This window comes from Kogia breviceps, chromosome 9 (genome assembly GCF_026419965.1).
Source record: "Kogia breviceps isolate mKogBre1 chromosome 9, mKogBre1 haplotype 1, whole genome shotgun sequence".
Lineage (NCBI taxonomy): Eukaryota > Metazoa > Chordata > Mammalia > Artiodactyla > Physeteridae > Kogia > Kogia breviceps.
Window position 1 is genome coordinate 69,366,538 of NC_081318.1, and position 17,370 is coordinate 69,383,907.

At 38.7% G+C, this 17,370-nt stretch overlaps 1 protein-coding gene across 4 annotated transcripts in view; it reads right to left on the reverse strand.

Moving 5' to 3' along the window:
- Positions 1–17,370, reverse strand: part of CRPPA (CDP-L-ribitol pyrophosphorylase A) — a 327,279-nt gene that overhangs the window by 282,406 nt on the left and 27,503 nt on the right. For all 4 annotated transcript variants that reach the window (XM_059074968.2, XM_067042599.1, XM_067042597.1 and 1 more), the window contains exon 3: positions 3,433–3,582. In XM_059074968.2, coding sequence (XP_058930951.1) covers positions 3,433–3,582 — 150 coding nt within the window. The remainder of the gene's footprint in view (positions 1–3,432; positions 3,583–17,370) is intronic.

Below are 17,370 nucleotides of genomic sequence, written 5' to 3' on the forward strand. Positions count from 1 at the left end.
GGTGATCTCACACTGCTAAGGCTTATTATGGTCAGTTCTTGATCCTTTTTTTAAACTACTATGCAGCATTTAACAACTGCTCAATCACTCTTGAACCCCTTTCTTCACTAGGCTTCTGGGACATTACACTCTTACTCTTTGGCCACTCCTCTTCTGAATAATGCCCCTCCCCAAGATATCCATGTCCTAATTCCCAGAATCTGAATAAGTCATTTAGATGGCAAAGAGACTTTGAAGATAAGATTAGAGATTTTGAGATGGGGAGATTCTCTGGGACTATCTAGATGGGTCTGATGTCATCACAAGGATTAGATGTGACACTGAAATCAAGAGCTTGTAATGGTATGAGGGATAGGCCAGAAGCCAAGGAATGCAGGTGGCCTCTAGAAACTGGAAAAGTCAAGGAAATAGTCTCCCCTGTAGTCTCAAGAAACACAGCCCTACCACCTTGATTTTAGATTTCTGATCTCTAGAATTTTCAAGTATTCTTTTTAATTCTGTAGGTTTGTGGTAATCTGTTTCAACAGTAACAGGAAACTAATACATCTTCCCAAACTCAATCTTTTACTGCCCCAGGGTTCAGCCTTTGTACCTCTTACTTTCTGTGTACCTGTTTTTCTAGTTATGTCAGATAACTCCAAGGCATTAAATGTCTGCATGATGGCAATTCTCAAGTGCCTATCATTATCTGGATATTTCCACAGAATTCTAGTTCCATATAGTCAAAAATGTTAAGGGATACAATTGAGTATGTCTAAAGGAAATCTCAAACTTAGTCTATCAGAACCAAACTTTTGATCTGATCACACAAAACCATCTCTTACTCTCGCATTCTCCATCCCAATAAAGGGCAACTGGAATTGGGAGATTGGAATTGACATACATACACTATTGATACTATGTATAAAACAGGTAACTAATAAGCACCTACTGTATAGCATAGGGAACTCTACTTAACGCTCTGTGGTGACCTAAATGGGAAGAAAATCCAAAAAAGAGGGGATATATGTATACTTATAGCCGATTCATTTTGCTGTACGGTAGAAACACATTTTAAAGCAACTATACTCCAACAAAAATTAATAAAAAAGAAAAAAAGGGGCAACTGCATTCTAGTTATTCAGAGCAAATTCTTGGACCCATGATTATTCCCATTCTGATATCCCATACGTGACCAATTGGCTTATCCTCATTTTATTTTTTAATATATTCAGAACAAACAATTCACACCAAATACTCTACTATCCAAATTGCCCTAATTGTCATCATCTTTGCCTTGATCATCACTATAGCTTACTTCTTTCCCTTACCTTCTGTAAGGTACCATCCCCACAACTGACAGGTGACCCCACAGAAGTGAGATTTCACACAACATCATCCAAAGTCTTCCCTTCTCATTCAGGGTAAAATCTAAAGCCCGTAACATTGCCTTTAAGGCTCAACAAGATACTGGACCCAGGTACACCTCCTACTTCCCCCCGTCATGGCATTCTCTTCCAGCCTCGCTCCACCTTCTTAGATTCTGCATCCTGTGCGTAAAATAATGTTCTGTCAGTTACCTGCATGACTTATCGCCTCACTTCCTTCCCGATGTTGGTTTAAACTTTACCTTTTCATAGAGTACTTCTGACCACTCTATAGAGAACAACTTCCCACCCTTGGAACTCTGTCCTATCTTACTCTTCTCTATTCATTAAAAGCAAACATATATATACACAAATCATATAGATGAGAGAAATATTTCATACAACTTTCCTTATGGACACCTTTATGATCAAAAATAATTTTCATAAGAACTTGTATCAAAACCTCCAAAATGGCTTGAGAATTCCTCATCTGAACCACAGAACAGTTATTTTTGTGTGACTACGTTCTCATTCTCCCAAGAACGCAACAGAAGAGAATTTATCACATACAACGGATACCTTAGGGTGTTGGTTCCCAAAATTCAGTGTCAGTCAGGATCACGTGGCCAGCTTGCTTGCTAAAACACAAATGGGTGGGCCCTATTCCCAGAGTTTCTAAGTAACTAAGTCTGAGGTGGAAGTGCAGAATTTGCATTTTAACAAGTTCCAAAACATGCTTATTTATGCTGCTGGTCTGGGAACCATAATTTGAGAACTATTGCCTCAGTGCATTAGGGTTTATTTCTCTACCAAAAACCACTGAAACACGCTACTCTAATGTGAGGATCATAAGTTTGTATTAAATTTTCTAAAATAGAGCTATCATATTTATTCTTCTTAATGTAAATGCTTATATAAAGATGAACAAATTATTTCATTAATCTTAAAAAAATATTAGAAATATATAGCAAGATTTAGGCTTTTTAGGATTATTGATAGGGTAATATTGATTAATGACCAAATACAGGTAAATTTCTGTATAACGAGTTTTAAGAAAACAACAAACCACTGACGACTATTCATGCCATGAAAACTGATTACGATTTACATTCTCAATATTTAAAACAGTAATTGATAGTCAAGATTGATTCACTGTGATTAACTTTCTATCCAAAATGCGGTATTCTTTTATTACAAAATGTCAATATTTATGTTACCATTATCTCATATTCTTTAAAGTCCATCTATCTCTATTTACTGATTGTCTAACATCAGCCAAGCACTGCCTTAGTTGTTGTAAGTGATCTTATTTCATTGGGAAGTTTCTGACAAGCACAATACCTGATATTTAATAACTATTTAATAAATAAACACAAAAATGAATAGCAGTAAAATTTACAGGTACAAAAATGTTTCCAAAACATGAAAACAAAGACAATCCAGTATACTCTAAACGAATGATTTGATATTTTGAAATCACTTACCTTTAAAATTTTAACAAAATATCTATACAGCTGTGCAAAATGTTTACTACATTAGGCCCGAGATTGCAGGCCTGAGCAGTAGATCTGATCACCAGGTGGGCCCTTGGCCAGTGTCTGGGAACTTGGCTTTTGGAGTGTTTCCAGTGAACAGTTAGTTAACTGATAAGAGTGGCTCACTGTGCCTAGATGTTCACATAAACAATATGGTTTATGTTGAACACCGGCTTTTCTCCTGGGAGTCTGAAGTTTGTGTGCAAGGCAGAGGGTATCTATGTGACCAACACAATACCTTAGACATCAAATCTCTAATGGGCTTCCCTGAAAAGAAACATCACACCCAAGCTGCTGCCTTTTCATTGCTGGACGGAAGGTGTACTTTGTGCGACACTGAAGGAGACAGATCATGAGGAAGATTACACATGGATTCCTCCAGCCTCTGCCTGGGTCTTTTTCTCTTATCACCCAACTTCACTCTAATCAATTTTAGCCTAGAGTCCAACTATGTACTCAGTTCCATGAGTTCTTCTAGCTAATCTCCAAATATGGGGGTGGTTCTTAAAGACCCTCAACACAGCAGATTGTCAAAAAGCCAAGATTCTTACCTGCTGATACGCTTCATAGATCACATCAAATAGAAAGGCCTGTGGCATTTCACTTGCCCTGTGTCTCGCACGTTCCAGTGAGTGGTCTAAACAGCCATCTACAGATGGACTGATGACAGTAGATACAAGAGGTCGGATTGCTCCTGCAGCCTAAAGGATAAACAGAGAGGCAAATGACACATTTATTTCACTTAGAAAATATCTGAAAGTCAAATTCTGAACTCTGTATCTTTGTTTTCAAACAGATCTTACACCTTCAACAAGCTACCACAAGAACATATTTAAACAAGTCTTAATTTTGTTCATAAATCAAATCATTTCCACTCAAAAACCAATCTCATACCACTACAGTTCCATATATTAGAGACAGAAATAATTTTTCATTATGGATCCAAAATCCTCTTCATCACAGGCCATTGAAGTCAAATACGAAAAAAGGATGCTAAGATACAATTGAGTATTCCCTGAAGATGGGAAGGAGACTATTGTCAAAGAACTGAAACAGATTATACGTGAAAATTTACTTGTTAGTGTGCCTTCAAGTATTTAATTTCCACATTACATCATTAAGGGACAAGACATATTCCCTAAGATGCCCAAAATGAGCTCAGCCATCAGCCAGTGACAATGAATATATGTCTTGCTCTAATTCCTGCAGAAAAACAGCTCCCTTCAAACATAGCATTAATGCAACGCTCCCTGAGGCTAATATCCATTGATTTCAATTGCTCTTATGAAAGCTCTGTCTCATTAACAGATGCAACTAAACTTTAAAAAGACACCTTATCTGACAGCTTTTCCCTTAACCTTTAATAAGTTCCACTGTAATACAGTCTTGAAGGTCATTACCAGACAGCTACCTTGGTGAAGTTGCCTTAAAATAAACTTCCTAGGGTATGCCTTAACCTAGCTGTCTTATATTGACTATAAAGTGTCGTATCTTTCATGTAATTGCAGCATATAACATTAATAGCTAAGAACACATTTGGTCTCAAGGAGACCAACATCTGAGGAGGACAGTCCATAAACGAGTTTACAAAAGCCAAGTGACTGGCTGAAAATCAAAGCTAATGTGAGAGCCAAGTAGACTGTACAAATTGTGTCACCATTTCCAGCAACTCAAGCAGAGACTTGGAGCCTAGGCATAATAGCAAAAGTGAAGAGACAGCCAGTGGTGATAGGGAAGGAGTAAAGTCCAAGTAGGTGAAAGGTAGATAAAGAGCAAGCCCGTATGGTAGTTCTAGTTTGTTTTTTAAGGAACCCCCATACTGTTCTCCATAGTGGCTGTACCAGTTTACATTCCCACCAACAGTGCAGGAGGGTTCCCTTTTCTCCGCACCCTCTCCAGCATTTATTGTTTGTAGATTTTTTCTTTCTTTTTTTTTCTTTTTTTGCACTACACAGGCCTCTCACTGTTGTGGCCTCTCCCGTTGTGGAGCACAGGCTCCGGACACGCAGGCTCAGTGGCCATGGCTCACGGGCCCAGCCGCTCCGCAGCATGTGGGATCTTCCTGGACCGGGGCACGAGCCCGTGTCTCCTGCATCGGCAGGCAGACTCTCAACCACTGTGCCACCAGGGAAGCCCTGTTTGTAGAATTTTTGATGATGGCCATTCTGACCAGTGTGAGGTGATACCTCATTATAGTTTTTATTTGCATTTCTCTAATGATTAGTGATGTTGAGCATCTTTTCATGTGCCTTTTGGCCATCTGTATATCTTCTTTGGAGAAATGTCTATTTGTTTTTTTTGATATTGAGCTGCATGAGTTGTATATTTTGGAGATTAATCCTTTGTCAGTTGCTTCATTTGCAAATATTTTCTCCCATTTTGAGAGTTGTCTTTTCGTCTTGTTTATGGTTTCCTTTGCTGTGCAAAAGCTTTTAAATTTCATTAGGTCCCATTTGTTTATTTTTGTTTTTATTTCCATTTCTCTAGGAGGTGGGTCAAAAAGGATCTTGCTGTGATTTATGTCATAGAGTGTTCTGCCTATGTTTTCCTCTAAGAGTTTGATAGTGTCTGGCCTTACATTTAGGTCTTTAATCCTTTTGAATTTATTTTTGTGTATGGTGTTACAGAGTGTACAAATTTCATTCTTTTACATGTAGCTGTCCATTTTTCCCAGCACCACTTATTGAAGAGACTGTCTTTTCTCCATTGTATATCTTTGCCTCCTTTGTCATTGATTAGGTGATCCAGCAATCCCACTCCTGGGTATGTATCCAGAGAAAACGATAATTCAAAAAGATACATGCACCCCAATGTTCATTGTAGCACTATTTACAATAGCCAGGACATGGAAGCAACATAAATGTCCATCAACAGAGGAATGGATAAAGATGTGGCACATATATACAATAGAATATTACTCAGCCATAAAAAAAGAATGAAGTAATGCCATTTGCAGCAACATGGATGGACCTAGAGATTGTCATACTGAGTAAAATAAGTCAGACAGAGTAAGACAAATATCAGATGGTATCACTTATATGTGGAATCTAAAAATAAGGGTACAAATGAATTTAGCTATGAAACAGAAATAGAGTTACAGATGTAGAAAAGAAACCTATGGTTACCAGGGGGTAGGCAGGGGAGGGATAAACTGGGAGGTTGGGATTAACATATAGACACTACTGTATATAAAATAACTAGTAAGGACGTACTGTAGAAGACAGGGAACTCTACTCAATACTCCGTAATGGCCGATATGGGAAAAGAATCTAAAAAAGAGTGGATATATGTATATGTATAACTGATTCACTTTGCAGTACACCTGAAACTAACACAACATTGTAAATCAACTATACTCCAATTAAAAAAAAAAAAGAGCAAGCCCAACTTGTCACGCCTAGCACCTACCAGGAGAGGTTAGAAGACAGGAAAGGAACACACATGCACACACGTCATAGTGCTTTTTAAGGGAAAAAAATATAGTTCTATTACTTATAGTTAATTAACTACTTACAGTTAATTCTATGCCAAACAATGACATAAAAATTTAAAAGAACATGAGATATACAAAATGTCTCCATGAAGACCTGTGCAGACTCTCTGCAACTAGAAAAAAGCATTTATAAAAAACAACCATTTAAAGCCTTTGAAAATTGTCCTAAGGGCATTCAACAAATTAACATTTAAGAATATCTCTTAAACCTCGAAAAGAACAGAGTCTGTGGTACTGGAACCGTCATCTGTTTTTTATCCGTCATTCCACAACACCCAGTTCAATGTGACTTAAGTTCCACTCAGTGTAGGTATGGCCAAAAAGAAAGGGTTCTCTCTCCCACCAGTTCCCAGTGGGAAGGGCAGAGTGCCAGCATTTCCCATCCCACTCAACTCCATGTCACAAAGGCTCAGTTACCAGCAAGTATGGCCAAGTGGTTGTAGACGCCTTTCACCCACATAGCCTCTACCCAATAGAGTGGAAGACCCACCCCAGGCATGGTAGGTAGAGAATATTGGGGCCCTGATCACGTTTGGCCCAGTCACACACAGGGCAGAGGTTCTGTGCCAGGAGAGACAAAAAGAAGATGAGACTAATGCCTCCAGGCAGCACCCTGCTCATGAAGTAGTGGTGTCACTCAAACAACATGCCCACCTATAGCTCCAAAGCAGTAGCATGGTGATTTTTCACAGGGAGAAAGACAGCTACTAAGCTCTCCCCAAGGGAACTTGCTTAATTAGAAGTGTGAAGAAGTTTAAGGGTAAACACACTCTTAAAAGAAATGGAGATCATGGTAAGCAATTAAGAGGAAGGTGAGAGCTTCATGAGAGCAAAAAGTTGAACCATAGGGAAGCTAGTTTACCAGAGACAACCAGAACAAGAGACAGCTAACAAGAATCACCCACCCACCCCCAGAATCAGAGCAAACATCCAATACTGGCTTTACAAACTACCCCTGATAAGGGACCAGAATTTACTTGGATCAAACTGTAGGGTACTTTATGTATTCGGCATTGTTCCAAAAAAAGAGCAGTCAGCAGCCAATGAATGGAGCTTATTAGCTGGGTGTCAAAGGCAGACAGTATAACAGAGATCGGGGAAATACAGAAGAAGAGAACCCTGCTAAAACAACTGTCATTCCATGGTGACTGAACACTTGTCTAGAACTGCACCCTCTGAAGTGACTTCAGAGGTTTTGCCCTGTACAGGAATAAGACTGTGACTTTGCTGGTCTATGTTAGTAGCCAAGAAAATAATAAGCCTTGGGGAGGTACTTGGAACTGACAAAATACATGATCAAAATATGCATTTTTCAACAACAACAAAAAAATGGAAAGACATGCATCCAAACAGGAAGGTGTGATCTATACAATGAAAGAAAAAAAAAAAAAAGCAGGCAACAGAAACTGCCTGTGAGAGGGCCCAAGTGTCACACTTATCAGGTAAGACTTCAAATCAGGTATGATAAATATGTTCAAAGAAAAGGATATCATACATAAAGAAATAAAGTATGATGACCATTAGTATTATCAATATTAGAAATACATATTTTTAAAAACTGAGTAGTAATTTTAGAAGTGCAAAATAGCTAAAATGAAAAATTCACTAGCGGAGTTCAACAATAGATTTCAACAGGAGAATAACTGAACTTAAAGTCAGATCAATAGATTACACAAAGAAAAATGAACAGAGTCACAGAGAAATGTAGGACATCATTAGACATTTTTGTAATAGGAGTACCAGAGGGAAAATGAAGGCAAAAAAGGAGCAGAAAAAATATTCAGGGCTTCTCTGGTGGCACAGTGTTTGAGAATATGCCTGCTAATGCAGGGGACACGGGTTCGAGCCCTGGTCTGGTAAGGTCCCACATGCCATGGAGCAACTAGGCCCGTGAGCCACACTACTGAGCCTGCGCGTCTGCAGCTTGTGCTCCGCAAAAAGAGGCCACAACAGTGAGAGGCCCGTGCACTGCGATGAAGAGTGGTCCCCACTCGCTGCAACAAGAGAAAGCCCTCTCACAGAAACGAAGACCCAAAAATAAATAAATAAATAAATAAAATTTTAAAAAATATATTCAAAAAATTATGACTGGGCTTCCCTGGTGGCACAGTGGTTGAGAGTCCACCTACCGACGCAGGGGACATGGGTTCGTGCCCCGGTCCGGGAAGATCCCACATGCCACAGAGCGGCTAGGTCCATGAGCCATGGCCGCTGAGGCTGCGCGTCCGGAGCCTGTGCTCTGCAGTGGGAGAGACTGCAACGGTCAGAGGCCCACGTACCGCAAAAAAAAAAAAAAAAAAAATTATGACTGAAAATTTCCCAGGAAAAGCCATCTGCACACTCAAGGAGCTCAGTATACTCAAAGCAGAATACACACAAAGAAATTCATATCCAGACACATCATAGTAAAAATGTGAAAGCCAAAATCACAGGAAAAAACTTGAAAGCAGCCAAAGAAAAATGTTTTATCATTAACAAAGGAACACCAATAAGATTAACAACTGATTCTAATCAGAAACAATGGAAGCCAGAAGGCAAGTGAGTGATATGGTAACTGCTCAAAATAAAAACCTGTTAAAGGTTAAGTCCAGCAAAATGAGCATTTACAAAGATCAGATCAAAATAAAGATTCTGAGCAAACAAGCAGAATTTGTGGCTAGCTGATTCACCCTATGAACACTGAAAATCTTTAAGCTCAAAGAAAGCAACCCTAGACAATAATTCAAATCAACATGAAAAAAGAGCACGAATCATTAAAAAAAAATAAAGTTATAAATGCCTTTTTCTCCTCTCTTATGTTAAGAGGTTTAAAAAGGAATGCATAAAATAAGTTAACTGATCAACCTATAATATTGAAATATATATTTGACAAAAACAACATATTGTGACAAGGAAAAGATGAGTAAAGGTGTATCACAGGAAGAAACTAACAGATAACTTGAATCTACAGTAACAAATGAAAACTGAAAATGGAAAACAAGAAAGTTAATATGACGTTCGGTATAAATACAGCTCACCTTTCTTCTCAACTTCTATAACTGGTGTAAAATAAGATGAAGTGATAACAACAATGGATTACTGGGTTTCTAACATACATGCACCTAACACTAATAGCACAAAAAGGCAGAAAAGGGAATAGACCTATTTAAGAGTAATATTTCTGTACCTCCCTAAATTTTAGTTAGCATATATCTGAATTATGTTAAGATGTATACTGAAAGCCCTAGAGTAGACACTAAGAAAATAAAAAGTAAAAGTGAGAAAATAAACAAATATTCCATAGAAAATATTCATTTGATATGAAAGTAAGCAGTAATGAGAAAAGAGACACACATGAAACAGCCAATGTATATCAATAACATTAATTTTCAGTGGATTAAACAATCCAAACTCACATTGTCAAATTGGATTAAAAACCCAACTGTATGCTGTCTACAGTTGACACACATTTGAGACTCAAAGATCCAAATACACTGAATACAGAAGGATGAAAAAGGATATATATCAAGCTAACAGCAACCTGTAAGAAAGCTTGAGTAGCTATATCAGAAAGAATCCAAAAATGTTAAAAAATAAAGCCATCTTATAATTTTTAAAAGGTCAATTCAATAAGATACAAAAATTCATCTATGGGGCTTCCCTGGTGGTGCAGCGCTCGAGAGTCCGCCAGCCGATGCAGGGGATGCAGGTTCATGCCCCGGTCCAGGGAGGTCCCATGTGCCGTGGAGCGGCTGGGCCCGTGAGCCATGGCCACTGAGCCTGCGTGTCCAGAGCCTGTGCTCCGCAACGGGAGAGGCCACAGCTGTGAGAGGCCCGCATACAGAAAAAAAAAAAAAAAAAAAAAAATTATCTAACAGTTTCCCAAATACATGAAGCAAAAACTGGTAGGATTTAAAAGAGAAATAAATAATCTACCAGTTGGAGATATCAACACCCCACTTTCAATAATGAGTAGAACAACTAGGCAGAAGATGACCATGGAAATAAGACTTGAAAAGCACTATAAACCAACTATATCTAACATATCTATTGAATACTCCACCAACAAAAGTCTATGTTCTCCTCAAGTATACATGGAGAATTCTCCAGGTCAGACCATATGTTTGGCCATAAAACAAGACACAATAAATTTTAAAGGATTAAAGTCATACTAAGTATGTTCTCTGATCTTAAGAGTGAAATGAGAAAACAGTGGTGCATCCACTGTGGATAACAGTATGGAGGTTCCTCAAAAAGTTAAAGAAAGAGCTACAAAATGACGCAGAGATTCTACTTCTGGTTATTTACCTGAAGCAAACAAAAACTCGAACTCAAAGATACCCACCCCCATATTCACTGCAGCATGATTTACAATAGCCAAGACATGGAAACCTAAATGGTCATCTTCAGGACATGTGAAGACCTCAAGGGCATCATGCTAAGTGAAATTAATCAGAAAGACAAATACTGTATGATCCCACTTATGTGGAACTTAAAACAAAACAAAAGACAGAAATAGCTCATAGATAAAGAGAACAGCTTGATGGGGGACGTGGGTAAGATGTGTGAAGGAAGTTAAAGGGTACAAACTTCCAGTTATGAAATACGTCATGGGGATGTAATATAGTTAATACTATACTGCATATCGGAAAGTTGCTGAGAGAATAGATCTTAAGTCTCTTCAGAAGAAATTCTGTAACTATGTATGGTGACAGATACAGACTTATTGTGGTAATTTCTCAATGTATACAAATGTTGAAACATATTGTACACCTGAATCCAGTATGTTGTATGTCAATTATACCTCAAAAAATGTTTTAGAGAAACAAAAAGAAATGTGAGAATTAAGAACATAGCAACTGGGCTTCCCTGGTGGTGCAGTGGTTAAGAAAGCGTCTGCCAATGCAAGGGACACAGGTTCCAGCCCCGGTCCAGGAGGATCCCACATGCCTCAGGTCAACTAAGCGCGTGTGCCACAACTACTGAGCCTGCGCTCTACAGCCTGCAAGCCACAACTACTGAAGCCCGTATGCCTAGAGCCCATGCTCCACAACGAGAGGCCACCGCAATGAGAAGCCTGCACACCGCAGCTAAGAGTAGCCCCCATTTGCCGCAACTAGAAAGATCCCATGCACAGCAGTGAAGACCCAAAACGCAGCCAAAAATAAATTTTAAAAAGCAAAAAACAAACAAAAAAACATAGCAATTGAATAACACACTACTAAATGAATCCAAGAAGAAATCACTATGGAAATGATACTTTGAGATCAATAACATACAAAATGTAAAGTAACTTGAGAATGCAGTTAAAGCAGTCCTAACAGAGATTTATAGCTAGAATTGTGTATATATAAAAGGACATTTTCAAAATCAAAACCCTAACCTTCCACCTCAAGAAACTGAAAAAAGAGAAAGACTTAAGCTAATGAAGGCGTAATAATAAACTTAAGAGCAGAAAATAGAAGAATAGAAAAAATCCAAAACCAAAAGTTGGTTCTTTGAAAAAGATTAAACAGTTTTTTTCCTAGTTTAACTAAAGGTTTATAAGACACAAATAAGTAATATATCAGGAATGAAAGGGGTGACATTTCCACTAACCTTAGAGAAATAAGGAATAAGAAAACTGCAAGCATATTATAACAAATTAGGTAACAGATAAAATTACATTTTTCTAGAAAGACACAATCAAAACTTATTAAAAGATAGAAAATCTGAATAGACCTTTATGAAAATTAGGCATTTTTAAATTTCCCATGAAGAAAAGCCCAGGCCCAGATGGCTTCACTGGTTAATTATAATGAAAGTATTTTTTTCAATACCAGTTCCTCACACTATTTCAAAAAAAAATAGGAGGGAACACTTCCCAACTCACTCTTTAAGACCAATATTACCAAAACCAGAGACATCATGAAAAACCAAACTACAGATCAATACTCCTGAAAAATATAAACACAAAAATCTTCAAGATAACAAACCAAATTTGGCAACATGTAAGTAGTACTGTGCACCATGACCAAGTGGGATTTATCCCAAGAAAGCAAAATTAATTTAACATACCAAAAAAAAAATCAATGTATTACACCATATTAATAAAGAACAGAGACGGGCACAGAGTTGCCGAAGAGACAAGAGACTTTTTCTTACCTCTTTGTTTCCAGGTGCAAGAGGAGGGGATTAAGCGCACCTCATAAAGGAGCTCCAGAAACGGGCGCAGAGCTGCCAAAGAGACAGGAGACTTTTTCTTGCCTCTTTGCTCCCTGGGGCACGAGGAGAAGGGATTAAACGCACGGCGTAAAGGACTCCAGAGATGGGGCGAGCTGCGGCTGTCAGCGCGGACACCAGAGATGGGTGTGGGACGCTAGGGTTGCTGCTACCGCCACCAAGAGGCCTGTGTGCGAGCACAGGTCACTCTCCACAGCTCCCCTCCTGGGAGCTTTTGCAGACCGCCACTGCGGGGGTCCCAGGATCCAGGGACAGCTTCCCCGGGAGAACGCACAGAGCGGCACACCTCAGGCTGGTGCAGCATCACGCCGGCCTCTGCCACCACAGACTCGCCCGGCATCCGTGCCCCTCCCTCCCCCCAGCCTTTGCCAGAGCCCCCGAATCACCTGCTCCTTTAACCCCATCCTGTCTGAGCGAAGGGCAGACGCCCTCGGACGACCTACACGCAGAGGCGGGGCCAAGTCCAAAGCTGAACGCCAGGAGCTGTGCGAACAAAGAGGAGAGGGGGAGGTCTCTCCCAGCAGCCTCAGAAGCAGTGGATTAAAGCTCCACAATCAACTAAAAATGCCCTGCATCTGTAGAAAACCTGAATAGACAGCAAAATATCCCAAGTTGAGGAGGTGGACTTAGGGAGCAAGGTATATTACTATTTTCCCCTTTTTTACTTTTTCTGAGTGTGTATGTGTGTGCTGCTGTGTGAGATTTTGTCTGTATAGCTTTGCTTTCACCATTTGTCCTAGGGTTCTGACAGACCCGTATTTTTTTATAAAATTTTTCTTAATAATTATTTATTTTAATAACTATATTTTATCCTTTGTCTTCTTCCTTCCTTCCTCCCTTCTTTCCATTCTTCCTCCCTTCCTTCATTCCTTTCTTCCTCCCTTCCTTCCTTTCTTTCCTTTCCATTTTTTCTCCCTTTTATTTTGAGCCGTGTGGATTAAAGGCTCTTGGCGCTCCAGCCAGGTGTCAGGGCTGTGTCTCTGAGGTGGGAGAACCAACCTCAGGACACAGGGCCACGAGAGACCTCCGAGCTCCACGCAATATCAAATGGCGAAAATCTCCCAGAGATCTCCATCTCAACACCAAGACCCAGCTTCATTCAAGGACCAGCAACGTATAGTGGACACCCTATGCCCAAAAAATAGCAAGACAGGGCTACAACCCCATCCATTAGCAGAGAGGTTGCCTAAAATCATAATAAGGCTACCAACATCCCCAAACACACCACCAGACGTGGACCTGCCCACCAGAAAGACAAGATCCAGCCTCATACACCAGAACACAGGCACTAGTCCCCCCAACCAGGAAACCTACTCAACCCACTGAACCAACCTTAGACACTGGGGACAGTCACCAAAAACAACGGGAACTACGAACCTGCAGCCTGCAAAAAGGAGACCCCAAACACAGTAAGATAAGCAAAATGAAAAGACAGAAAAACACACAGCAGATGAAGGAGCAAGGTAAAAACACACCAGACCTAACAAATGAAGAGGAAATAGGCAGTCTACCTGAAAAAGAATTCAGAACAATGATAGTAAAGATGATTCAAAATCTTGGAAATAGAATAGACAAATTGCAAGAAACAGTTAACAAGGACCTAGAAGAAATAAAGAGGAAGCAAGCAATGATGAGCAATACAATAAATGAAATTAAAAATACTCTAGATGGGATCAATAGCAGAATAACTGAGGCAGAAGAACAGATAAGTGATCTGGAAGATAAAACAGTAGAAATAACTACTGCAGAGCAGAATAAAGAAAAAAAAAATGAAAAGAACTGAGGACAGTCTCAGAGACCTCTGGGACAACATTAAACACAAGACCATTCGAATTATAGGGGTCCCAGAAGAAGAAGAGAAAAAGAAAGGGACTGAGAAAATATTTGAAGAGATTATAGTTGAAAACTTCCCTAATATAGAAAAGGAAATAGTCAATCAAGTCCAGGAAGCACAGAGAGTCCTATACAGGATAAATCCAAGGAGGAACACGCCAAGACACAACATAATCAAACTGTCAAAAATTAAAAACAAAGAAAACATATTAAAAGCAGCAAGGGAAAAACAACAAATAACATACAAGGGCATCCCCATAAGGTTAACATCTGATCTTTCAGCGGAAACTCTACAAGCCAGAAGGGAGTGGCAGGACATATTTAAAGTGATGAAGGAAAAAAACCTACAACCAAGATTACTCTACCCAGCAAGGATCTCATTCAGATTTGATGGAGAAATTAAAACCTTTACAGACAAGCAAAAGCTGAGAGAGTTCAGCACCACCAAACCAGCTCTACAACAAATGCTAAAGGAACTTCTCTAGGCAAGAAACACAAGAGAAGGAAAAGACCTCCAAGAACAAACCCGAAACAATTAATTAAATGGTAATAGGAACATACATATCGATAATTACCTTAAATGTAAATGGATTAAATGTTCCCACCAAAAGACATAGGCTGGCTGAATGGATACACAAACAAGACCCATATATATGCTGTCTACAAGAGACCCACTTCAGACCTAGGGACACATACAGACTGAAAGTGAGGGGATGGAAAAAGATATTCCATGCAAATGGAAATCAAAAGAAAGCTGGAGTAGCAATTCTCATATCGGACAAAATAGACTTTAAAATAAAAACTATTACAAGAGACAAAGAGGGACACTACATAATGATCAAGGGATCGATCCATGAAGAAGATATAACAATTGTAAATATTTATGCCTCTAACATAGGAGCACCTCAATACATAAGTCAAATACTAAAAGCCATGGAAGGGGAAATCAACAGTAACACAATCATAGCAGGGAACTTTAACACCCCACTTTCACCAATGGACAGATCATCCAGAATGAAAATAAATAAGGAAACACAAGCTTTAAATGATACATTACAAAAGATGGACTTAATTGATATTTATAGGACATTCCATCCAAAAACAACAGAATACACATTTTTCTCAAGTGCTCATGGAACATTCTCCAGGATAGATCATATACTGGGTCACAAATCTAGCCTTGGCAAATTTAAGAAAATTGAAATCATATCAAATATCTTTTCTGACCACAACACTATGAGAGTAGATATCAATTACAGGAAAAGATTTGTAAAAAATACAAACACATGGAGGCTAAACAATACACTACTTAATAACGAAGTGATCACTGAAGAAATCAAAAAATACTTAGAAACAAATGACAATGGAGACACGATGACCCAAAACCTATGGGATGCAGCAAAAGCAGCTCTAAGAGGGAAGTTTATAGCAATACAGGCTTACCTTAAGAAACAGGAAACATCTCGAATAAACAACCTAACTTTGCACCTAAAGCAATTAGAGAAAGAACAAAATAACCCCAAATTCAGCAGAAGGAAAGAAATCATAAAGATCAGATCAGAAATAAATGAAAAAGAAATGAAGGAAACAATAGCAAAGATCAATAAAAGTAAAAGCTGGTTCTTTGAGAAGATAAATAAAATTGATAAACCATTAGCCAGACTCATCAAGAATAAAAGGGAGAAGACTCAAATCAATAGAATTAGAAATGAAAAAGGAGATGTAACAACTGACACTGCAGAAATACAAAAGATTATTAGAGATTACTACAAGCAACTGTATGCCAATAAAATGGACAACCTGGAAGAAATGGACAAATTCTTAGAAATGCACAACCTGCCAAGAATGAACCAGGAAGAAATAGAAATAGGAACAGACCAATCACAAGCACTGAAATTGAAACTCTGATTAAAAATCTTCCAACAAAAGCCCAGGATCATATGGCTTCACAGGCAAATTCTAACAAACATTTAGAGAAAAGCTAACACCTATCCTTCTCAAACTCTTCCAGAAGATAGCAGAGGGAGGAACACTCCCAAACTCATTCTATGAGGCCACCATAACCCTGATACCAAAACCAGAAAAAGACATCACAAAGAAAGAAAACTACAGGCCAATATCACTGATGGACACAGATGCAAAAATCCTCAACAAAATACTAGCAAACAGAATCCAACAGCACATTAAAAGGATCATACACTATGATCAAGTGGGGTTTATTCCAGGAATGCAAGGATTCTTCAATATACGCAAATCAATCAACGTGATACACCATATCAACAAACTGAAGGAGAAAAACCATATGATCATCTCAATAGATGCAGAGAAAGCTTTTGACAAAATTCAACACCCATTTATGATAAAAACCCTCCAGAAAGTAGGCATAGAGGGAACTTTCCTCAACATAATACGGGCCATATATGACAAACCCACAGCCAGCATCGTTCTCAATGGTGAAAAATTGAAACCATTTCCACTAAGATCAGGAAAAAGACAAGGTTGCCCACTCTCACCACTCTTATTCAACATAGTTTTGGAAGTTCTAGCCACAACAATCAAAGAAGAAAAAGAAATAAAAGGAATCCAAATTGGAGAAGAAGTAAAGCTGTCACTGTTTGCAGATGACATTATACATAGAGAATCCTAAGGATGCTACCAGAAAACTACTAGAGCTAATCAATGAACTTGGTAAAGTAGCAGGATACAAAATTAATGCACAGAAATCTCTGACATTCTTATACACTAATGATGAAAAAACTGAGAGTGAAATTAACACTCCCATTTACCATTGCAACAAAAAGAATAAAATATCTAGGAATAAGCCTACCTAAGGAGAGAAAAAACCTATATGCAGAAAACTATAAGACACTGATGAAAGAAATTAAAGATGATACAAATAGGTGGAGAAATAGACCATGTTCTTGGATTGGAAGAATCAACATTGTGAAAATGACTCTACTAC